The following is a 26,692-nucleotide window of genomic DNA, read 5'->3' on the forward strand; positions in this document are numbered from 1 at the left end:
TAATTTTATATTTATATGTATTTGTTCTGTAATAGACTTTCATAATATATTAAGGGATTCATATAGAATTAAATATGACCAAGTAAATAAACAACTTATGCTATAGTAAATTATGCATAGATATTTTATGTTTTACCCTTTACCATAAAGTCAAAAGACTTTCTTGATATCATGCAAATAAAAATTATGTATGCACTTAATCTTTTGCATTGGAATGAATAAATTATATATACTTCTCATATTGTTACACACTTTTAAATAATTTATGTTGTCACGCTTTTTCGCGTTCTATCCTGTACATTTAATACAATAAATGTGTACATAAAGAAATATGTACGGAACTTACAAATTTGATGCAGTGCTTTGTACAGAGCAATTATCACTTTACATTTTCACTATGTTAGTACATGGTTAATTAATAATTCTAATTCCAATACAGAGGATTAATTTACATACTATACTTCAGTATTATATCGTTCATTTTGCTGTTACAATGACTTATTAGTATAAAAAGAATGGTGCTTGCATCGAGTGGCGGTATTATCTAATCTTCAGAAAAATCATGATTTTTAAAATTTCACTATTACAGCAAATGAGCCATATGTACTCATGTATATTACTTTTTTCATTTCGTGTCTTATTACACTATGAAATTATTAAAAGAACAAAATCTAGTGTAAAAAATGATTTTATATTACACACTTTAATCATTATACTTTTTTCTTCTGAACTTAACATACAAAAAGAATATTACTATTTTTTTAAGTCTTTCTTCTATCGACTAAAATTGCACAATTAAGAAAATAAAATTTATATAATAAAAAATGTGTTTTCTTAGAATTAATAAAAAGTATTTTTCATAAAAATATTCTAAAATTTTTACATTTCTACACAAAAAGTTGAAAACATGGATATTAATAGAAATAAATAAATTATATAAAGTTCGTATAATGTTTCAACACTTAACAAAAATTACAAAAATTTCCAATACTCTTCTACCTTGGCATTTAAAAACAGTATGATATTTCTAACATTAAAAAAATTCTCTTTGTAAATCATTCAAAAAAGCATAAATGAGTTGAAAAAAAATAGTATTATTCTAAATATGTTACAATTAACATATATGTCTTCTCAATTGTTTCATATTTTGTCTATAAAAATCTTTCTCATTTAAAAGCAATGTTTTAAAGTGCATTATGCAAAATGTGATTTTACTTCTACAGAGCTTATAATCTGTATTTAATACGTACAAAGTGCTTTAAATTATATACTACAGTACAACAGAAGTATAGAAGTAGTTCGAAAAAGATACATAAAACATGTAGTATAAGAACTTCATTCTATAGATTACACTTTTTAAGAAAAATTATTTTTAAAATGTACAGAATATACAGTGTCATTTTTATGCACAATATATCAGATGTTTCAAAATTATGAAAGGAATCAAAAGAATTTCCTTACGCTAATAGAAATAAAAAAAATTTCAATAACAATTTGTAATAATCTGAAACATCATTGTCACAGGATTCATACAGTTAGAAAATAGGAAATTGAAATGTTTAAACCGCTTGTACCGAAAATCGTTCTTAAATTAGCAGCATTCTAACAACAAAGTCACAAACTGAAAATTAATAAGAGATATTTTAATTTCTTGTAGTATAAAGAATTGATAGATATTTTGACTTGTTTCATAATTTAAAGAAACTTTACATACATAAGAAAAATTTAAAACATACAAATCTTTTTTGACAGAGTATTTAAACTTTCTAAAGTGAAAAGGAAGATGATTATTTTTGTGTTTGAAGGATACAACAAGTCTAATAGTAGTTTGCATACTACTAACATTTTCAAGCTCATATAATATACGGCAGAATGTATAAAATACAAAATATTTTCAACTGCTTGGCAGTCAAGTAACGAAAACACATTATGTTACACTTTGTTGAAAAATAACAGCTTATAATTTTATGCAGTTCGTGTACTTAATGAGGAGATATAATAAGAATTGAAGACATAAAGTTGTAATACACATATGTAACATAATTTTTTCACTTAACTAAAATACTATTATGATTATTTAATTAAACATAAAATTGCAAAACGTTTTAAAGCGCATTTTAGTTAAATGAAAAAATATCAAGTTAACATGCAGAATTATGTCAATATATAAATTTATGGTAATTATTAATTATCCCAATAATAGATTATTGAGATGTCATGTATAAAAATGAATAAGTAAAATTGCACATTACCAGTTCTAATATAAAAGTGCAATTTGCAATTTATAGATGTTGATTCTAGATCAATAATTGTGATTAAAACGTAATTCGTATTTGATCACATATTTTGACACCATCATTAAAAATAAAGATTGGGCCATTGTAAGACCATATATTTACCTGCAATGAAATTTATTATTTATAAAGCTTTACAATAACGTATTACTTTCTTGCTGAACGATATAGTTTCTCAATATTGTGCTTTTCAGCATCTGTAAATCCTAAAATGCTTTCAATAGCATTCAGATGACCTTGATGATTTTCTTTGTCAGTTAAGAAATAGTAGATTGCTGATCTTAGGAACTGCAAAGTGATTTCTGGATCAAGAGCACCCTGATTACTTCTTGCTTCTACAAATCGTCGGTACATTGCCTGTAAAATAAATGATATTTTTATTAATAATTATATTAACATTCCACTGTATTACTCCATGTGCTGCTGTCAGTCATTTACACTTTTGAGCAGTGAATTTCTGTGAAAATCAGATCTAGGTCTGATAAAAATATTGAAAAATATATAGTTTATTACATTACTTTTTTAATCACACTGATAGGATGTGATTTAAAAAGTAAAGAGTAAAACTGATTTAAGCAAAAGATTATATCAATGTAAAATTAAATTGTTCTTTGTCCTTCTCTAGAACTAATGCTACCATAATGTTTATTTTATGTGTGGTGCAAGCATGTGATGCTTAAGCACGTGCAACTTACATCAACTAAAGGATAAGAGGCTGTTTCTTCCAAGTGTACAGGATAATCTTCTCAAATCTAATAATAATGCACAATAATGCGAACCAACTACAATTATGCTTAAAAATTGGCATGCAATCGCTGTGGCGAAGCATTTAACAATAAGTACATTCTCTTTGAACAATATTTTCATCTCATAATTGAAATGCGGTAACACGTAGATCCAATTCCTGCCACTCTTCTTATATTTTAGTACTTACAAATATTACAAGTTGTCATTTTTAATGAATACTAAAATGGCTATTTATTATGTATTTAAACTTTATTACTTAGAATTGTAAAGAATTTTGCTTAATGACTTCTTTTACTGCAATTATGTCACAAATGAATATTTCATATTAAAAAAATTCTATTTTAAAAAGATTAAAACAGATTAAATATCTGAAGCAATTCCATAATTTCTTTTTCAAGTATGTACATTATTAATGATATTTAATACACAAGTTATCATACTAACAAATATTATTTTCTTGGAAAGGCCTAAAACATTCAAGTTAACATACCATTGTATTTACACATTCAATATTTTTTGATCATGCTTGAAGGGTAAAATATACATACATACATGGTTCAAATGGACTTTTTAATATGTATATAAACACGTATTATTTATAAAAATATGTATATAGAAGGAACAGCATAATATGAAAATATTTTAGAAAACTGTTAAGTAAATGAAGAATAATTGTAAAGAGTACAAATTATAATATTGGGTACAATATTAATATTGTGAATTAAATGTATTGAATAAAAACATGTAACTAACAGCTCAAGGAATCATTTAAAAAATGAAACTTGCAAAATCAGCTACTACATTTCTGCTTCATAATTAAAAATATAAAAATATAGACATTCTGTACGATAAATATTCTTTTTGAGATGATAAAGATACAAATACTATTCTGCAAAAAAATATTAAGAAGGCAGAAATAGAAAGAAAGAAAGAAGAGGAAAGAGTATAAAGATTGCTTGTGCATCCTCCATGTGAGTCAATTCAACGCAGATGCATAATGAACAGTGGAAAAAATTGCATCGCGTGGCATCTCAGCAGAAATACAGACCTTACGTGTGCCAAGGACCCAGAGAGAAACAGCCTCCTGAGCACTTAATAAACATGGGCTACGATCGGCTGAAATGTGAGGTTCAGGCGAGTAGCTTGTGTCCTGGAGTGTGAGCGGCGACCAAAAAAAGTGGCACATCATTAGTACAAAAGAGTGATACACGACACTGATTCCCAAATTGTATCTTTTTCTCTTTTATGATTTCCAATCTGTATATACTGATATTATTTGCTATTTTCATTAGATATGTATGAAATAATACTTCAAAAAATCTAAAAAAACTAAATATTTTAATTATCTATGCTATAAAATCTTCAATTTTATCACACTCTGGAAAATGTGAATTATTTATAAAATATAAATACTGAAAACATAATGTGTGTCTAAAGATCAAATATAACATTTTCAAAAAAATTAATAAAAATGTGAAGACTTATTATGCCACATGGAAAGAAAACCATATAATGTATTGTAAATTATTAATGCCAATAAAATGAAAGAAAGATATGTTAAAGGAAGAAAGCAATGTGTGAAATAAACAACATCTACAGACAATACATAAAATATCACCTGGTTGTAAAAACATATTTCTGGAAATAAAAATAAAATTATCTTTAATATTACTGGCATCTAGCAACTATTTGCTATATTTTGTAAATGTTTATAAAATTTTTATATAATTTTCGTTTGTATTATTAATGTATTTCAGTATTATTGTATCAGTTGTAATGAATCTTAGTATACTGTGTTAACCGTAAAGTTCATGCTACTTTGTGTGATTATAGGATAAAGCTTTTGTCGTAACATGATATCAGGCACGAAAGAATCATATAGTTGCATTATTAATGTGAAACTGTGTCATGTGTAATCCTATCATCGTAATATTAAAAATATAACAATCTAAATAAATAAAACAAAACAAAAATATTTACCTTAATATTTTCTAATTCCGCTTGCGTAATAGTTAATTGCCGAAGTAGCTCTGCAACAGTAACCTTTGGTGTTGTTTGTTGCGGATGTTCAAGTATCTGTAATTGTATGTAAAAAGCAATTACTTCAACTTTCAATTATAACTTTTTATGGAAACAGGATGTTAAAAAATCGAATTTGAGCAAATAAAACTAATTTAACAAATATTTATGTTATTTTTTTATTAAGTAATGAAAGTACAGATAGATACTTTGAGAATCGGACCAGGAACTTTATTGAACTATCATTTAAGTTTGAGGAATTATGTATTTAGACGTGTCTTACCTGATCGCATTGTTCTAAACGTGCTGCTTCCTGACCTTTGGCATACATTTTCAGGTACATCTGTTTATTTCTTTCTTCCTGTTCGCTCAACAAAGTCTTTTTCTCAGTGAGTTCCGCTTTCACAGCCTCTAATTCCGCTTCCAATTCACGAGCCCGAGCTTCCGCAGTATCAACGCACGGTCTCACCTCACAATAACGCGTGTTTACCTCAGCTAATTGATTCAACAAACTTTCCACCTGTAATTAAACCAAAAAACAAAGTACTACTTGTCGTCATTTTAACTACCTGCGTTTCAGCAGGTATATATATACAGTGTTGCAAGAAAGCAATGAGATTAACAAAAATAAAAAGGCAATGACCCATAGAACATAGATTCTTTTATTCAATTCTTTAAAAATAAATCTCTATAGACGAATTTAATGTTAGTCACAAGAATAGCGGAAAGACCAAACAGAAACTTTTTCTGCTAATATCATTATGGTATTATCATTATTCTATCATAAGAGTTTAAGAATTATAAAACAGGTGATAATACGAAGTTGCAACATCTGGAGAGTAGATAAGATGAAGAACTTCTCACTTTAACTTTGATATGGTTTTAGCAGTAAACTTAACAGCATGGAGTCAAAAATTTTCACGCTGTAAAATAATTTTTGATACCACACCTCTTGTTTAGTTTTGTATTTTGTAACTTTATATAATTTTAATATATCCTGTTATGCCAAAATGACTACCGCTGAAAAAAACAAAATAAAAACCGGCCCATTTCCGAGTGATTCGCAAAAGTTGCGTTAGCTAACGACCCAAGAAATACAAAATTAATTTATGTTTACTTGGGAAAGTTTTCAATCCTGCTTCAATAATAGACGTGCTACAGCTGATCATGAGACTTCCTGATCATTAAATATGCTTACATAAATTCCTTCTAATTACTTCCTTGCTGCACGAAGTATAACAATCCCAATGATCTTTAGGCTTTCCCTATGAAGCGTTCGCAGCATTGACGTACCTTGTCGTTGTGTTTCTGTTTCAGTTCCTGAAGTTCATCGACATGCCTGCGATGCATTTCCTCGATTCTACTTTCATAAAGGTTTACCAGCTTGCGTCTCTCTTCATCCCTTTCTGGGGTTTCTGCAACCGTGCTAGTATACGCATCGGTAGCGCTGTCCTCGGTAACTTTGTCAGGTGTGGTGGTGCTATTGATAGTTTCTGGTTGCACCTCTGGTAGATAAACGGAATCTTTCGAGTGAATGGATCCATCTTCGAAGTGTCCCGAGTCCGCCAGCGATGAAGGCAAATCGGATGGGGCACGTTTCTCTGGGGTGTCCGGGCTCGTGACTTTTTGTAGCGTACCTTCGTCCGGCAGATCCTTCGTCGGAGATTCTGGCGAGAAAGGATTATTTTCCCGTACAGTGAGAGCATCGCTGCTATCCGTCCTCTCATCTGGACTGTTTAAAGAAGCTTTGTACAGTCTTAGTTCCACCACCTCCTTCGTTAACCGAAAGATCTCCTGATCCTTTTCCTCAATCTCCTTTCGCGCTTCTTTCAACAAAGCCTGAACAGAATAGCGTTAATTGTTTCTTCTCGGTTAATTGTAACAAAGTTTACGAATATTTTATTAGTTCATTAACGAAGAATTATACATGCAAACGAAATATGAACTTGTTAATAGTCGATTATACATAAATCTCAAACACCTTCTAAAGGTACACTTATTTAATACTTAGTAAAAAAATTCGCAATAAGCGTTCTCTACACTTAAAGAATTAATGTATACATTCATGTTTATTCAGCACTTTTCATTCGGTTTAATGAACATTATTAGATAACACTTTTGGATTTATGTATTATGTACTACATGCATAAGAAATAACATTGCATTAATGTAGACAGAGTTAATAATTAAGTATTCAATTTTTATCATTAATAACACTGTGGATAAATACAATATACAAAATGAAGAGCATAAAACGTAGCAGTCAAATATTTTATTGTATCAAAAAATATGTATTCCTTATACCAAAAAATGCTGTCCAAAGTTAAATTATTAAAACTCTTTCAGGATATTCTTCAATTTCTTTATATATGCAGATATCACTAATTGCAACAAAGTTATTAGCGTCACTAATGAACTTTAATTTATGAAGTATGAACAAATTTCAAACACGTAGCATCTACGATCTTGATGAACCCTAAAATCAATAACCATTGAATTCCTTGAAATGCACAGATTCGTTAAAAGAAAGGAGCCTCTAAAATAATTAAACTTTGTGCAATAAAATATTTTTATATCATTAGTATTTTTGAGAGTATGTACTCATTTGCCAAGCTTTACGTGTCTCATTCCACATAAAGCAACATAGCATGTAGAAGTAATTGAAATTTTACCTGAAATTTCCTAATTTGTCTAGCTGCACGCTGGGTAGGCGTAAGGTACTGCTCATTGTCACCGTTATGATTTGAACAGTGAACAACGTATTTCCGTGATCTACCAGACCATGTGGTACCGTTGAAGGCGAATGTAGCATGATCACAGGCGCTTGCGGTACTGCAGGCACTTCCGTAACTTTTTACACTTTCCGCATCGCTGTCATCGGCAATTCCTAAGCTTGATCCTCCGGAGGCCGCGTGTCCAGATCGCGGCCTCGCCGGGGTCAATGAAAGGCTCTGAAAAACGAAACAATCTTATTAGATTTAGCCCACAAAATTGCTTCAATATTAAGGGGGTATTCTGGTCTAACCGGAAGTTATCAAATGTTTGCATTATTTTTTTCTGTACTGTAACACATTTTTGTATCAGATTTTTTCGTATATTTTTCGCCTGTATTTAAGGAGTATACACCATTTTTTTTAATGTAAAAATATTAAAAATTGTGAGAGATACATCTGCTTTGGTACAGCCTTTTTTCTTGAAAGTGCCTTCATGGTTGTCATGATTCCTGTCATTCTACTTATCTAAAATGAATGAATCGAGAATAATCTTGTTCAATATGAACGTGGTTATAGTCAGAACTAGAATTGTGCAAAAATATTGAAATCAAAAAATTTCGCAGCACATTAAAGTCAGATTATCGATTTTTTGTGCCTTTCTTTATTTTTGGCACGTTAAAAATAATATTAAAGAACATCAGATCTTTAAAGTTTTAGTTTGAACGTTAAAAACAGATGTGCTGAGGATTCTGTCCAAATTTGGTGCCAACCGAACAATTAGAACTTGAGACAGTATGGCAACCATTTGGGAAAATGTAGTTCACGAGAAAATCGCGTTTAAAATGTACTTAGTATTATACAACGCTGCGTCGCAAGTTCCGGACAAACGCTTCTAACTTCATTAATTTTGTGAATCTAGTAATATCCATTGGCAGAAATATTGTTGAAGCATATTCTTCCAGAAAATTAGATTAAAAAATCGATTTTTTTAAGTTTCTACCAAAATACCCCCTTAAACATTTTCTTTTTATATTATGTATATCTACAACAGATTCTGAAGGAGTCTTTCAGTAATTTTGATGTATGAAGTCCTGTAATGTGTAAATAAGACCCTCAACAGAATCTTTTTTCTTCCTAGACTTGGTAGATTATTTTAATTTTAAGCATTTAAATTCAAAATTTTCTTTTATTTTTTAAAGGATCACAACATCTGAATATATTTTTATAAAGTTAATATTCATTATAATATACTTACGGCCGATTTCTTCACCAGTTACCTTCCAGTTAAAGTTAACTGAAGGTTCAGGTACATTAAGTCTCATCGATTCGTGATTCCCTATTAGGCTAGTTACGTTACATCGCTTAAAATAATGTTATTAAGCTGCTGCTCTAAAATGGAATTCATGAATTTTTGAAAAATAATCATTAGCTAATATTAATTTTTTCGTTTTGAAGCAACAGCTCATTATTGATATTTTTGAATGTAACTAGTCTAGAGAGTCGCGAATCGATGAGACTCAGCGTATCTAAATCTCCAGTTAATTTTAATTGGAAGGTAACTGAAGATGAAGGAATAGGCCATTAGTGGTTTCTAAAATATGAATCTTGGAAGATAAATTAAAAAGATATTAATACTGCAATATTTAAAAATGACGAAATTATGAAATTCTAAATGGAGCTACTTTTAAACAAATGCACTGTAGCTCTTATTGTCAGTTAAAAAATCTGTTTAACAAATTTATTTAATTTAATTTATTTGTTTAACAAAGATATTTAAAAGATATGGAGGTCACTCTGATTTTTTAAACGAGTTAATTTTTTTCTGCAAGTTGTGATAACAGCTTCTGAGACAGATATAACGACCTATGATATAAAGGTCGTTTATTGCAAAAAAAATAAAAAGCAAAATGTTTTCTGAAATTTAGTATCGGATATTTTGACAATAAATAAACTTATCACTTTATGGAACTTTTCGTGCATATAGAATCTTGCTAAATGTTTAAATTTTAACAACAACTTCTGCTTTTTGTAAATCGTCTGCTATAAAAAAGTCGAAGTCGATACAAGAACTTACTACTACCATGTAGAGTGTTCTCCAATTCATTTTAGTACACGTTAATAAGCCACTCCCTGTGATCGCATTTAAAAGTATTCTCAATGGAATCGTAACACGCACAGCAACAATTTTCTTCCACCTACAATCCACATTTGTTAAAGATTACAGTAATTAGAAAATATTGCTTGAATGTGTCATAATATAATACTGATACTTCGTTACTCAGTTTTCTGTAAGTTCAAGCTTTATTGGATTGATTGTTGTCTAAATAAATGTACATTATAAAAAATAAAATTTCGTTGGTAAAAACAATTGCAAAATGTTAGACAAATTTCATTTAAAATATTTTTTTTTAATAACAAATGGTCCTAAAAATTATCAAATATAAAAACATCACAAAACAATTTATTAAATATTTTCTCAGAAATTTTTAACAAGTATTCTGAGACTTACAGAATTGTACATGGGAATAAAAGTTGTCATTTATAAGATTTTTATTTATTACGAAACCATCTTTGTATTACGTGGTACGTTTCCATTGGGACGAATCTTTTAACAACATAAGAAATTAGATAAAAGAGGTTTGTGGGTCATGCTGCTTGATGTAGTTACATTCGTTTCAAAAGAGAATTATTTAGAATTCTCGTTATGGGGAAGAAGATGACACAGTTTTATAAGAAAAAGAACTATAAAAAAATTCAGTGTCTAAAATACACGCGTATAAAAGAAAAAAATGAAACAAAACTGTTTCAAGATTAGACTTATATTAATGGTGCTGAATAAATAAAATATTTTTTAAAAATAAAAATTTACATAAGTGCTTTGGAAAAAAGTTACAAAGTATTTATGTAAATTTTTACTTTTACTACATGATAATAAAACAAATTTAACAGACAAGAATGCTAATAAAGCTAATGATTAAAAAAAATTGTTAGTTACGTTGACATGAAAAACAAACTAAAAATATTACAAACGTGAATATCAAAAGTCTTCACAATAATAATTCGTTTATAGTATTTATATTTAATTAGTTTCTGTTTCATTTCTTGCAATCAAGTCACTACTGAAAATTACGAGTTTGTTATTTGCTTTGTAGGTTCATTCAGAACGTTACGTAAACACAATGCCACGGATACATTACGCTACATTTGGAGAAAAATAAGGCACAAACAAATTGTTCACTGTTTCTGTACCCAACTGACCTAAGGGTGATTCACCTCAGGCGTAAGCAGCAGCTTTCCTGAACATTTAACGCGAAGTCTGGTTTGAAAGTAAGGCAAAATGAAAGGCTCCATTGAGCGGAAAAATAAAAGACTCTTCTTTAAAGCTGAGAAGCCATCAGTATCTGTAGGGGCAAAGTAGCCAAGCAAAAATGTGTAAAAACTTTAGACAGTTATAAAAGTTACAGAATTTTTGCCCTAACTTGTTATTTTAACATTTATAAAAAGAATTAATCATAATAGACACTGTTAAACATTATTAAAATAGGGTTATAAAAAACAAGTAGTATTTATCATAACAGAAACATTAAATAAGGATTATATAACTGCGTTACATATTTTTTTTACAAACTCTTATTATTCTACAACATGGATCACGTAAAAGCTCTTTTTGGGCATCTATTAAAGACACAACAATTTTAAAAAATATTAAATGATTGTAAGGAATAACGTGATTTGTTTCATGACAGAGGGGATACCAATGTCCTTCTATGTCCTCCTATGTTCCATATAGTAAGATATAAACTTTTACAAATTTAAACTGCTCTTCCGAAAACACTTGCGCATTCTGCACTACACGATTGAGAAAATATAATACAAATAGAACTTATTAAAGTTTCTACACACTCAAATAGCTCATTTCTTTAACAGACGAATGCCTGTTAATTACATAATTCAAATACGAAAAAACCCGATCAGCTGTTAAAACAATCACTCACTGATGGACAGCTGCGCGAATTTGTGACGTGTTGCGGATCCATGCGCCGAAAGGTCGACAGAGCGGAAACTGCCTCGAGATGCGACGTCCATAAAGGAACACAAAATGGTTCCTCAGTATACAATATATAATATCGGTTTCACGTCCAAGACCAAGAAATTCGAATAAACGGCGGCCGTCTGTCGAGACTGAAGTGCCGATAACTACTAACCACCATCACTTTTCTCGCAGTGGCACGATCTACGAGTACCAACGCGAGAGGTGGTATCCTCTGCGCCGTCGCGCGAGTTGGGTAAGGTCAGAGCGGTACCTCTTCCTCTGTCTTGACCACCCGAACCTGGGTCACACTTAATAATTCAAAATCCGTGCAGTCGAGCATTACTTATCCTTTCTTTGCTGCATATTATACGCTTCTCTTGCGCTTATGGTTTGTTATCTCGAACGAGAACTGTGCACGTTCGTATCGGTGCGATCTTTCCCGAGTAAGCGTCCCTCGTTACGAGGAAACGAGTAGAACGTTAAGTTATAGTACTTATCTGAGGTAGCTATCCCGTAATGATAGATTGATCCAATTTATTACGTAAGTCATAACGTTTTATTTCTTTGTGTGTCTCAATCGTATTTTCTCGCTTCGAGTTTAATGCTGAGTTTGTTACTGTTATTGTGACACTCGTAGGGGCTATTTTTAATGTTATTTGATTAGACGCTAAGTGTATGATTCAGTCGAAACTGAACTGATGAAGATTCAGTCTTCCTTCTTTGTTAAATTAGGTTCTTAATAAATTGAATTCGTTGGATGCGTTGTTTATTAAACTTCTTTTCTTTAATACTAAATAATAATTTGGGTAGGCAGGTACAATTAACCGCAGTTTAACTGCAACAGTTATACAAACTCTACATTTAACTAAAATAGTTTTAATAAAACTTAGATAAAGTTGATTTACTGATTTTGAGCTCGTTTCAGATTTTAGATAATGGTAGTACATTGGATAGCAAATAGTACGTGAGCCAAGCTAGATGGCTTTTGATATTGAAAAATTATTACTTGTAAGTTGTTCACAAATTGCATGTAGTGCATTAATAATTTTTAATTGCCGATTTTCGCGCGATAGACTCCGGTTATTAGTGGAAAAGTGGTTTACGGTAAACAAGTTTCTGGGCCACATTGTGCTTTTTTTTATTGAATTAACTAGAGCGTTTTTAAGATACACGATACTATTTAGAAAAAGTTCTTGTTAAATGCAAATGAGAAAAAAAATATTAGTAAGCGTATGTTTTATCTGTTTTCTTATGAATTTCGAATATCCTTGTTGCTGCTGTTGCGTTTGTGCAATTTTTCTAAAATTCAAAATTATTTTCGAGAAAAGTAATTTGTTTCTATATCTGTATTGTCCTTACTAATTATTTTGATACCAGATTTTATTGTTATATAAACTGATATCGAAACAATATCATGTAAAGTTATAAAAAGTTTAACCAACAAAATGAAAAGAAAATACTAGAAAAAATAAATTCAATGAAATATACTGAGTTTTCACGAGTTGTAAAATATTATACAAAACGTAAGAGGACGCTTATCAGCTGGTGTCATTTATGATAAAGCATTACATTATGATGTAATTGTTACGTCATTGACTGGCTAATGAAATTTTCATTATGCTTGAATATACTTTGAAAGACTGATTATGTTACACCAGAAAAAAATGTTCAGCATTTTTTTGCGTATTTTGAAAATACCAATACAATATATTATAAATAAATAAATAAATGTTGTTAAGAAAAATATTTATGAAAAAAGATATCCATGATTCACACTTATGCAGAAAATAAAAAAGAACCGTTTTCATGAATTTACATGTCTTTTTAAATTTTATTAGTTATTATTTTCTAATATTATAGACAATAAATTGTATTGATCTGTTTATATTTCTGTAGTTATACTCTTTTATTGTCATTCAGAAGCGGTAAACAAAAGTGTAGTTTCAAAATTTGGCTGTATTCGTCTGTAAAAAGAGTTCTTCTGAATATTTTGATTCTTAAAGTCCATGATAAGTGATTTTAAATTTAATACATGGAATGATGAATTTAAATCTACAAGGAACAATTGATTTTTATTACAGCTGTAACTTTCTAAGCATGCAAGAACTCAAAGAAGCGTAACAAAGTATCTTGTATTATTTATATGCATATTTACTACACTTAGGTAAAGTAAATGGATCAAGTGATTCACCACCCAAAAATAAATCAATGATAAACCCTTCAACGTCCCTATTGTGTCTTCATTCTATCTTGCTTACCTTATTGGCATAATCCCTATAAAATGAATGACCTCTCTAAGATAAGTATAAAAGTAATTTGGAAGACACTCGGGGGGACGATTCCCATCTTTATTACTCTGAAGACCAGTCCTGTTGAACTACTTCCAAGCAATCCATATTACCATGAATCACATCTTTATGTGGGTACCGATTTACAGGCTTCCTTCTTCGTAAAGTTGGAATCGTATGGGTACAATTATCCAGGAGCAAAACAGATAACATGCATTCTATACCGTAATATTTACCAGTTGCTACGCAAATCCAAAGTAAACCGACGAAATTAGCTTGCTAATTACAAATAGATCTCTTGTGAAACCATGACCTATGTCAGCCTATGACATCATCATCAAAACAAGTTAATCCAGCAAATACACATTTACTTTTCCAGTTCTCAAAAACTTCCCTACTGCATCCCCAACTCGTACATTCTATGACCCACAGCTTATGACAAGAAAATTGCATTGATCCAACAAAGGAATACGTGTCTACCTTTCAATCTTCCAGAATTCAATTTTCCCTTACTGCATTTTCTAAATGATACACTTACTTACACGACTTATGACCTATGGCAAAAGAAATACATTGATCCTATACACACACAGCTAATTTTTAATTTTCCGAAAAATACTCTACTTAGCTTATGTGTTTACATGACTTATGATAAACAAATACACTGATCCAGGGAACAAAAATTTACCTCTTGATTTTCAAAAAATCCTCTACTATTCTTCAGGTGATGCCTTTATATGACCCATGCCTCACAACAGAAAAATTACTTTGACCCAACAAGTACACGTCTAGTTCTCAACTTTCAAAAACCACTCTATCCTTTGGTACAAAAGGAATGAAGATACAAGAACAATAACTAATGACAACAAAAGTACACATCTATATCTCAATTTTTCAAAAAACCCTTCCACCACATTCTCCAGCTCACAGATTAGCATGACCCATGATCTGTGACAAAAGGACTACATTTAGCCAGCCAATACATGTCCATTTCCCAACTTTCCAAAAACATCCTTCTTTTATTCCTCAGTAAAGGACAGATACATTTAAAAAACAATACATCGATCTAGCAAATACACATCTACCTCTCAATTTTTCGAAAAACCCTTCTACTTCATTCTCCAGCTCCCAAATCAACATGGCCCCATGACTAACGATAAAGAAAATACACTGACCCAACAAATACTCACCTATAAACCTCTAAATTTTTCGAAAAACCCTTCGACTTCATTCTCCAGCTCCTAAATGAACATAGCCCATGACTTGCAACGAAAGAGTTTCTCACTTTTTCGAAAACCATTTCATTTTCGTGCTCCTAAATCAACATGGCTCATGACTTACGACAAAAGGAATCCTCTAACCCAGCAAATACACATCTACCTATCAATTCCCTAACAACCCCCTGCTATATCCTTCACCCCATACGTTTCCACGACTCAGTGTTTGAATGCACGCACAATAACCCACCGTAAACCTCTCGTCACACGCTAAGTCGATATGATACGATTCCCCAGCACGCATCTGCGATCTGCATCGAACGAAGGATACGACGTAGTACCGCGTAAGGATGTGGGGCGTTCGAGGTCCCCTTGAATTGGATGTAAACAAGGGTTGCAAGTGAGACCAAGCGAAATAAATATGCAACGATACTCACGAGTGACCGTTGTCGCGGTGATTCAGTTCCATTCTCCGTGATGACTGGGAAAGTGCGATGGTCCGGATGGTGGTGTTGCTGGTGCTGCAGGAAGTTGAGCCGACGACGCTGCTGATGCTGGTGCCTGACCTGAGCCGCGGTGGCCGCGGTACTGGGTGGTGGTGGTGGTTGATGTGGTGAAATTCGTTCACCGCGCACGCGCATGCTAGCCGAGCGACGCAGACCTGTGGGCGAGGGACGTGGTATACGGGAATCCCACGAAGAGGATATCGAGGATGCCGAGGGTGATAGAATGGTACCCGTTGCACTTCCTGTCGTGCAGCCCACGCTGCCACCGGCATTGACCTTGATCGTGCTGCTGCCAGTACATGTTGCTGACGGCGACGGTGCCAATTCCGTCGACGAAGGCTCGCTGCTGCTGTTTACACGGGACGAAGAACCTGGGTGCATCGATTGTGGGCAAACCACGGACCTTTCGTTACTGTGGCGAGTCATCTCGTCGCTGTCAATTATCTCATCGTCTTGCTGGGATTCTGAAAGAGGAAAACAAGGCTCGAAGACAAGGTGACAGTATGCTTTCCTTATCCCGCAATGGTGGACAGTAGGTAAAGATAAGCGACGAGGCTGTAGTGGAAGATTGATGACTAATCAGGTATTAGCGGGATGCATTAATCTGCAGAGTTATTGTTGGAAAAATACTTTGTCAAGCGACATTCGGTAGATTTGTGAAACTATTTAAATTCATTTCGAATTTAGGTTTGGAGCTCTCTTGGTACCAGGTCAAATGTTAACTGCACATTATTCTGAATATAAGGTAAATGTCTCAGTAGTTAAACATGTTCCAGTATCTAAACACTTATGTTAATTTTATTCAGTTTTAGGCTTAAATTATGATGTATTAATTAATCTAATTAAAAATAAAAACAAGTGCCATAAACTAATATTCTCAGTTTCTAAGACCTCATAATTAATGTATTCAAATATTAATTAGAATAAAGATATGCATTTAACAAGTACAATGCTAATTTTTTTCTTATTTTTTACATCGCTTAAATAACGCACAGACCTAACACTCAAAGAGTTGAAGGTCGATTCTCCCTTATCTTCTAGGCGTCTAGCCAGCACGCCAATAGCAGACCTTTGCCTGTCGGCTGTCTATCAAATGTTCGTCGTAACATTTTTCATCTGTTTTGCATGATACCTACTATTAAAGAGCTACTAGACAAAGAGTGACGAACTTTGTAGTATACTGCATGCAAATAGAATTTTTTTCTCGTCAATACGTAAGTTCTGTAAGTTAATCTTCCAGATAACGTCATTAAAAAGTGATTCAAATTCTATTTGATTTAGTACCTATCATTTTCATTGAAAAAACGTATCACGTATTCGTTGATACTACGTATAGCTTTTACTCGTTATAATTTCTCGATTTGTTACCATGAACGAAATTATATGTATAGCGCAAGATACATATTCTGAAATTAATTAACCTGTTTACAGTTTGTGCTCATCTCGTTAAAAGTGAGACTGAAGGAAAACCAGAATAATGGAAAATTAAAGAATTCCGGCATATAATAAATAAATAATAATACACGTATTTCCATGCAGATCTAATAAAAAATATAAGTCGATTATGCATTTAAAAAACGTACATCGATTGAGGAAACATTATACATAGTAGCTTGAAATGAATCGTTGGCTATTGTCAGTCAGAAAACTTCTAAAAATCGCTTTTGATAACTGCTTCCATCTCTAATTTGTCCGTTTCACATAATTATTGTATGACTCTAGCTTTACTTCACGTTTACCTAAAGTTAGCTTTCTCTTTTCAATTATTCTACTTGCGCCATTAAAAATGGGACCATCCACTTGAAGTATGAAAGAAGCTTCGTTCCGTTTATTAAACGCAATAATACGTAGTCTACTCAGAGTTCGAGTTCCCCATTCAGATGCCGGAAATTCGCTATGATTTTACGGTGCATATAAGTGCAATACAGGCTGCAAAGCGAATCAGCGAAGCGAATGTGTTCATTAAGAGCAAGAGCCTAATAGCAGTGCTTAGGCAAAGTGTGGTTTTTTCGCAACTTAATCCTCAAGCAATTACTGTACTTTACGTTTTCGACATAAAATGAATGACGGTCTCAAAAAGCTTATGGTTGATTGAATTTACGTTCGTTGCATTCTGGATTCGATCAAGAAATAAGAAGAAAATATATTCAACTTAGCAAGCTTTCATGTTTACGTGAAATCAATGTGACCCCGACCCAATGTAATGCATATTTCATATTTTTCCATACAAAATATATTGACTCACTTATCCTTCATATGGGCATTGTCTATATTTACAATTATAATATAAATGGTCGTTTCGAAGCTAAAAAGTAAAGATTAAATTTAAAAGCACTTCATTAATATTTGTTTTAATTCACCATATTTTTTTAAGTACAAGTATTTTTAGACCAAGTAGAACAGTCTATTTATAAAAAATATTGCAATGGTAAGCGAAAAAATTTAATTAAAGCGAACCAAAGCAAAAACCACAGAATTAGTTAGATAAAAGGATAAGCTGCATCTGATTTTATATTTGAGTTGTAAATGCATAGAAATTCAGTGACGAATAAAAAATTTATAATTAAAATAAGAGTCATTAGAATGCAAGTATTTCTTTGATATTTATGAAATACGAAAGTTCCCCATTTCTTTGCAATTTTAAAAGCTTTTCATGTTAAGGAGCCATTTAAGATTGAGATATACTATCTGAAGTGATAGCTTCGGTGAAAATGCTCGACAGAATGTACATTCGATGACTAATTCATTCAGTTTTTGTAAAGCTCTATGTAACGCGAAGGCTAACCTTGTGTTAACAAAGAATGGCACAGCATCTATTAACCTAACGTCGTTTACTAAATCGGTATGACCGTGATGGATGAATGACATCCTTATTTCGCTTGATATTCTTATATGCTTCATCAAAATTAAATTTAATAATCGTGCATTGACAATTAATAAATAGAGATCGTTATAAATGTCTGATAATAAAGGTGACATCAAATAAACAATTCTGAGTAAATTTAAAGAACTAATATTGATAGTTCTACACACAGTGATTTTAAAATTTATGATACTGTCATATTCGTCCAAATAATAAAAAAAAGGAATTAGAAAATATTTAAAAAAATTGTCTCCCATATGCTACACATTTCTTCACATAATACATACACCCAACATTTTAAAATGTTTTAATCGATCGCCATTTAACGGCTAACGTGACTTTTACTTGCTGCCTTACGATGGTGTGATTATCGTAGTACATATTGATAATAATAGGACACCTGTGGAATGTGTTTATACGTGGATATTTACAAAGTTCTCTTTCGCGTAATTTAATTTTTTTGAGAGTGTATTAGAAAATAAACTATGTGGAAAGATTTGCTGGAAAGATTGTTTGGAAAATGACTCAGGCAACACTAAGTAAGTAAATAATATTGATTTGATCAATGTTCAGCTGATGTATAGATTTTATTCCTGTCCTTTTATCAGATATCATCGTCTTTCTTTCCAGCATTTGAAAAAGTAAGATTGCAAAACGGCGCTTTAGAAAATGCTTGTAGAAATTTAATAAAATGAAAACAGTTATATAACCACGTGGTCATTATTTCCACCTACTTTTAAATTAAAATATTCTTGAAAAGTGAATACTTTGTTTTATTCCGTGCCATTGTCATTTGATTCATTTGATGTACATAGAAAGCATTAAAAACGTTTACGAACACAAATAACAATCTGTGTATGTACTTATGATTATTCAAAACCATAATATTAATCAATAAATATTAACATAATATTAACCACAAAATCATATTCAAATAGAACCATATCAAATTGATTTGAAGTACAGCAAGCTCGATAAACTTTCAAAGTCAATTGTATCGAAAACAAAGCCTCATTTGAAAAAATTGCATTTGTGCACAATAGAACCTCGATTAACTGGGTCTCGTGTATTCTTTTACTTTTTTATTCTGGATTTTGTATATTCAATTTAATGACAGTAAAAGTACACTGCAATATTGACTGAAACTTGAATTATGTTTTAATAAAGGGCCTACCGAAAATAATAGAATTAGCCATAAGTCAAGGTCTTCAAGTGTGAGTGTCATGTTAAACCGATTGATCGATGTCCTACTGTATATATCTTTCATCATATTTCTCATCACACTTTTCCGGTTGCACTGCCAATAACATGATATACAGGGTGTAATAAGTACACGTTGAAATATTCCAAGGGGTGATAGAGGAGCTCAAATGGATCACAAAATATCCTATGACGCACTGTCCGGTCTGCCTTCATTTTGCAAAAATAATACCTTCAAGTTAACATACCTATATTCTAAATTAAACTAAAGAACATTCTAAACTAAAAAAAATTTCGTAATTTTGCAGATGCACTGAGGGGCAGAAATAAAGTAAAAAATCTTAATACAATTTGTTGTATCTTTTTCAGTTTCACGTTTACACAGCTTTGTTAAACTGCATATCGTCAATTTCTTGTAATAACGATACAACTACAAAACTAACTGTTCTTGAGTTATTGATTATTAGTACAAAAAAATCGGTTCTTGTACGAAATAAAGTTACTGTCCCAGTTATCGAAAATAGATGATTTTTTAAGTGTCATTGTTGCAGCCAATGAGAGGTATGTATGTTATCAATATTGCATGACATACTGTACATCTTGGAAATTAGTTGTCATCGAATGTACTGACACTAATAAGTACAGAGCATGTACCTATTGCTTTATATGGTTTCTAAAATAGGTGAAAGTTTTATCTTGAAGCAGCATAAAGTCATCGGTACTAAAATCGGAGCAAGGATTTGTCGGTTACAAGAGGAAATACTTTCACTGGAATAAATAATACCATATAAGGTGCTCTGCAGGATCTAGTACCAATGAATAGAAAAAAGAAGAAAGATCGAAAGTGTGAAGCAGAATCTCTTTATGCAGCGCTTCCTCTTGCAGAAAGTTAATTCTAAACATCATTAAGTGTGCGCGCATCTAGCCGAGTTTAAATTTTAGGAGTTTCTCTTTCCATTTGTATTTACCCTGGCGAAATTAAGATAAGATGAAATTTCCCAAGAGGTTGTTAAAAAACATTCATGAAGGAACTAAAATTGGAACGGAAAAGAAAATAGAAAATATGAAACAAAAAAATATTTCCAGCGATTGAACTTCTGCGACATTCTCTAAAATTGGCTGCTTACCAAGTTAGAATAAAGCGCGTGAGAAGATTGCCTGCACAATGATTTATGGCTCTGTGAAAAACTTAGTTATCCTATTTTCCATTACACTTTCACAAAGATGGATTTATGCCATTGGATAGGATTTTTTTAAGCTATTAAAATATTAAAACTGCATAGAAATGTGAAGCAAATAATTTCTTGAAATATGATTAGAATAAAAAAATTTTTCCACGTAAATACCACTTAAATAATTTCATTCTATTTTGCACGTATATAGTGGCAAACAAGAAAATAATGTACATCGTTCTAAAATTAAAACATTCTCTTCTAAAATACAATTTCTTTTATAGAATTGTAGATACTTATACAATATTAAGTTCTTCAAAAGAATCTTTTTGAGTCCAACACATGATGCTTTTAAGTTGCAAAGAAATAAACTGGTGAATAGTTTTATTAACCCTTATCATATCAAAGTATTGTCACTCTGAGTTTCAATGTATATTTCTAGTAATTAGAGAAAAGTATATAAAGACTGAAAATTTGAAAAATTTGAAAATTTGAAAATGTGTAAAAAGAGAGTTTAAAAATTTTAAGTAATCCCACCTGCTGTGCTAAGAGTTAACCCATTCAGAGCTGTTAACGTGAATTTACGTCATTTAAAATTCTGTTTCTAGTAAACATGACGTGAACTCTCGTCATTTCGTAAGCTTTTTCGGTTATCGCTGAGTTATCATCGAAGATCAATTTGTAATAAGCCTATTATCCGAACAAAATTTGTCTAATTTTTGTGTTTGTTTTAATGATCGAATTTTGCGGCATCCAGTATTAGAAAGTGAAAAATTATTGGCTACGAATGTGTTAACAGTTTTTTTTGCGAGTCACTTGAGCGTTTCGAGGATTGCATAGTAAACATATACATTCATTATGTAAGTTCTAGCATTTGCATAGTATAATAGATCAATTCTCATACCTTGACATAAAAATAAACCAACGCGAGCATCAAATAGGGAAATGTGACTTAAACATACAAATTGGATATGAAAGTATTTAATTGGAAAAAATAGAATTTAATTTAACTCTAGTAATGGTCCATGCAGGAAGTATGAAATTTTAGTTTTTTTCATAAAACAACTCGTGTAGATCGCTAATTAAATCGTGATTTGATACCCTTTTAACGATTGCAAACATAAATTAAAATTTCTAATGAATCAATATGCAACTAAACAGGAAACATAACACAATGATCTACCAGTGAAATTTTTAAATAAGATGATTAAATTATTAAATTTAATTAAATTTATTCAATTGATATTATCAAATAAAATATCAGCATATTCGTAGAATTTACTGTCTAATCCTTCGTTTTCATACTTATACTCGATGTTACACTAACTGATCGTTTCGATAATCGCGATTCTCCTTTAATATGTATTGATTTTATTTACAAATAACCAGATTTAAATCACCCCTTTTATAAATTCTAATAAAAACAATATTTTAATAACTATTTCCGCTCAAGCTTACTATCCTTCAGTTCTGTGACAATCTGATGGTACCATGTGGAACGATGCCATCAACAACACAAGAGTTCCAAACTAAGTTAAGGCCCCAAATTATGAAATAAAAAGTAAGCGAATCACTCTTTAATTCAAATATTACGAATAAGTTTTTAAACAAACTTGTCAAAACTAAGTGCATACATAGATACATATAGGTATGTATACATTACTGATTAAACATGTGTGCCTATTTGGACACTCGGTATAATCTAATTAGAACGTTAATAAATCTACTTTCATGGAAGTTTTTCTAAATGGATTGTCAAGTTATGTGCTAAAAACCTTATTAGAAGATGGACTACAACATTTCATTTGTCGATAATGTATCCGTCTCGCTAAAGTAGAACGACATTGACTATTGGAGATAGTCTAGCACTTAGTTCTTTTAGCGTTTCTTCTTGAACCTCTTTCCACATTTCAGACATCTTGTAAATAAGCTCACATCTACTTTATTGAATGTTGACATTTCTTTTGCATTTTACGATCCATCTTATTTTACAATTCCCGATTGGATTAAAATCGAGAGATCGTAGTGATCGCTCTATAATTTTTAGTTTAATACTAATTGCCCACTTTCTGGTAAGATTCATTTATGAACATACTTCTATTAGTTCTACTAACATCCATTGATAACAATCAATTTAGAGAAACTTTCACTAAAATAAAGACACGGTCGTTTTAAATCTCAACTACGAATATTCAATTTTAATGTATAAAGCTTTTGATTAAGATCTACTGATATTAAATAATTGTAAAATTAATATAGTGTTAATTGGAATGTAGAAACGAGATATAACATTAAGTTCCCAACTTTCCTCAGAATGTCTATCATATTTAATTACGAGCAATAAAAATATACCATGTGGAGCCTACCAGAGTCCATGTCAATAATTAAGGTAATTCTTAGCTAAACACAAAAGTTAAAGACTTCGTTCAAGTTTCGAGCAAAACTATTTTGGACTATAAGAAACCCTTGTGATAAATATGGAATCGATTTACTGCATAGTTATCGAGAAATTATGAATCAAGGTTGACGCACTTTAATATCATAACATATGGTAGCATCGCAAAAAGACTGTTTCTCAGATACTTTTTATGTCTGAAACAGGAAAAATATACTCAAGAATGTTACTAAACTTGGCACGAAGTTACATCGAAATGTTACGAAGCGAAAGTATTATTTTCAGTAAAACTGTCCGTATATCTTTTTCCTAATGACTAATGAAAAAAGACATTTGTGTAAAAATTTTTCTGTGAATTACAATGAAGCTTGTAAATTGTACCTAAACACAAGTCCACTGAATATTCTTTTTTCATATTGCAATCGTTCTATTAAAATTTAACTTTTTCAATAAATCTAAACACTTAAAAATTATTACTATTATTTACCATAGTTTATAGTACCAATTTTATATTTATACCAACTACCAACTGTTTAAACACGTAGTACCTAAATACTCATGTACGACAGCATGTGTATGTATGTGTATACACAACGAATTTTTCGAAAATCGCCACTGGCCAAGTGAATGTGACGTTATCTCTGTTTTTGACCGTCTCGAATAAAAGTAATCTTCAACTTCAATGCCAGCCGCTTCCGCTTATCTCACGTTTGTAATACGATATACACGTGTATACACGCACACATGTATACATAATAAATTTGTATATCACGTACCTGTTCGATTAGCGTCAGCCCAGTGAAAGGCGAATTTCAATAAATGTTTTTACGTAATATCGCTACGCAGTGATTACGAAAGAGCGAGAAACGCAGATTTCGGGTGGTCGACCGACTGCGCGATCATTTTTCCGAACTTCAACGTCTATTAATATTCCCTAGCAGACGGTTCAAGTCCACGCCGTCTCGTTGCATCGTGTTGCACTCGAATCGACGAATTAGAGCAGGGAAAGGTCTATCGGAATGAAGCAATCGATCATTTCGTGTCCTATTTCAAGAACATGCTGCGGTATTATGCAGCGCCCACATCATCTTTACAATGACACTAAACATCACCATTATTCGTTCCTCTATTCTCATTACATCACGCGTCAAACGTCAACAAACTGCATTCATTAACAGTGCCACACGTCACCTACTCCTGTCTTCCATTCATCAACAAAGTCGACGGGAGCTCAAGGCAGAATTTCAAACCGCTAAAACTGTAAAAAGCACGCATTAATCCCTAGGAATTATTAGTTCCAATTTCACTCTTGCGAAGTTCTGTACTAAAGGAGCACTTTGGAAAACATTTGTTTGGGGTAACACGATTTGATTAAAACGAAGCCTATGTTCGTCTCAGTGGAAAGCAGCGATGTTCTGTAAGCTTCTTATCATGCTTCGCGCGAACGGGAAATAATTAGCAATTAGAAAGTGGCGATTAGATCGACCACCGAGTCTTACCTTCGAAACGCGATATTTGAAACAGCGAGAGTTTCCCCCTTTTCGCTCTTCCAAGGGCTCTAATATCTGCTCGTGCCGCGCACGTCGGTAATTGTCATGATCACGGGCTCTCGAACGAAAACGAAAACGCGGTTAAGGAACATTCGGTTTCACTGTCGATTTGTGCCACGCGGGCTTATCGCGCGTAAAAGTTGAACATAGACGTGTGTATTAATCTAACAGTCGTAGATCTCTAATGTATGGTGTAAAATGTAGGAACACACTCGTGACGGTAGGCAAGCTAGCTACGGTCTTGCACGAGTTGTAGTTAAAGGAACAATGCACCGTACACTGATTACATCGTGGAACATCCGACACTTTCTGCACCGCTACGGGGAAACGTGACCACTACTCGAGCTACGACCAGCCACGGTTCTAACGCGACTCGTGGAAACAAACAGCGTTACGTTCTAGCAATAGAAAATCACGAGATGTCGTATCACCACCACCGATCATTCACAGCGGTATGATTTTCGATCGCCAGCGCGATCTCGCGGTCGCTGGTTTAGGAGAAGTTGTTACTCGCTGTAGATAAGTTCATTTTCTTTTAGTGACTTACCAATTTTATAATGTGGTTTTATAATAGAAATTTAGACCTTTTGTGGGTAGTGGAACATATATCGCATATGTATTACAAAAATGATAAAACTTAAAAAGGCACATTTTTGAGAGAAAGCAGAAAATTATTTGACTTTAGGAGAATATTTATTGAATACTTAATATTAATATAAAGAGTAGTTTTACTGAATGAAAGTTATCTTACTTGAATAATTAGTCTAAAAAATAGTTACGTGTTACTTGCATTTAATGGTTTTCTTGTTATTTAATTAATTTATAATTTACATTTTAAGAGTTCTTTGAATAGATTCTATGACTTTGATCTTATATTAGTAAACTTTTTATCATGAATGGAGGTAATTATATACATATATATATAAACTGATTGATAGCTGTAATTAAAAAATTATATTTTTTGAGTTGTGTCATTTTTTAAGTACATGTGCTATACGTTCTAGATATTTTTTTCTGCTATCACACTTAGATTACCGTTGGAAACTAAATTAACATAAAAAAATACGAATAAAAGATGCTCAAAGAAGAATTATTTGTTCATGAAAGGGTTCATATTTGCATATGTCGTTGAGCGAGATTGTATGATAGACTATCTAATGCATATTCTACTGTATTTTTTGTCACTTGCTCTGTGTCATATTCTGAAACATCGACTTCTTCAAAAACCGCTGGTTTTCGAGCGCCCTCTGTTATTTTCAAGCAATGGATGTAGAAAATATATTGCGTTTCATCACTGGCGCTGGTAATGCCATTATGCCAGTAGACGAGAAAATATTCCTACCATATCACCCATTATACAAGGTGTCCCACTAAAACTAAACTATTCTCCTTATTCATTCCTATAATTTAAAGTAATTAGCGAAATTGCTATTTACGAAGGATGTATTGTTGCAAGAAACTTATACCAGAGTGGCGATATGTATTCTAAACGAGATGTCTGATTTTTTGTGGTTAAAGTAAATTCAGTGAAGTAAGGAATTTTATGTAAAAATACTAAAGTATACTCACTTACTTCGAAATTCAACACTTCTAAAATATTCAATCGTATCTATGCTTAATCAATCGAGGTATGTTTCAAATTAGTTAGTGCATGTGAGAAAGAAGTAACAAATATATAAATAATAAATTCCAGC

General features: G+C 31.9%; 1 protein-coding gene across 3 annotated transcripts; it reads right to left on the reverse strand.

Moving 5' to 3' along the window:
* Positions 1-1,529: 1,529 nt before the first annotated feature.
* On the reverse strand, positions 1,530-25,370 carry Qtc (GRIP domain-containing protein quick-to-court). Of its 3 annotated transcripts, none has more exons than XM_076380872.1 (8): positions 24,948-25,370; positions 15,750-16,282; positions 7,733-8,011; positions 6,354-6,899; positions 5,344-5,580; positions 5,022-5,117; positions 4,090-4,191; positions 1,530-2,651 (listed from the first exon to the last, which is right to left on the reverse strand). In XM_076380872.1, the coding sequence occupies exons 2-8, from the start codon at positions 16,242-16,244 to the stop codon at positions 2,442-2,444; spliced, it is 1,965 nt and encodes a 654-aa protein (XP_076236987.1). In that variant the 5' UTR covers positions 16,245-16,282; positions 24,948-25,370; the 3' UTR covers positions 1,530-2,441. The 3 variants fall into 3 exon arrangements, with proteins under 3 accessions (XP_076236987.1, XP_076236989.1, XP_076236990.1); XM_076380874.1 differs by lacking the exon at positions 24,948-25,370 and adding an exon at positions 24,225-24,354; XM_076380875.1 differs by lacking the exon at positions 4,090-4,191.
* Positions 25,371-26,692: the final 1,322 nt, after the last annotated feature.

This window comes from Calliopsis andreniformis, chromosome 6, assembly GCF_051401765.1.
Source record: "Calliopsis andreniformis isolate RMS-2024a chromosome 6, iyCalAndr_principal, whole genome shotgun sequence".
NCBI lineage: Eukaryota > Metazoa > Arthropoda > Insecta > Hymenoptera > Andrenidae > Calliopsis > Calliopsis andreniformis.

What these genes read in the sequence shown, in the direction of transcription:
- Qtc (XM_076380872.1), bottom strand. Translation starts at nt 16,244, where the DNA reads ATGACTCGCCACAGTAACGAAAGGTCCGTGGTTTGCCCACAATCGATG. An exon ending in AACAGAAACACAACGACAAG is followed by an intron (nt 5,581 to 6,353) that starts GTACGTCAATGC and finishes GTTTAATTACAG; the next exon opens with GTGGAAAGTTTGTTGAATCA. An exon ending in CGGAATTAGAAAATATTAAG is followed by an intron (nt 4,192 to 5,021) that starts GTAAATATTTTT and finishes CTCACACTCCAG; the next exon opens with GACACAAGCTACTCGCCTGA.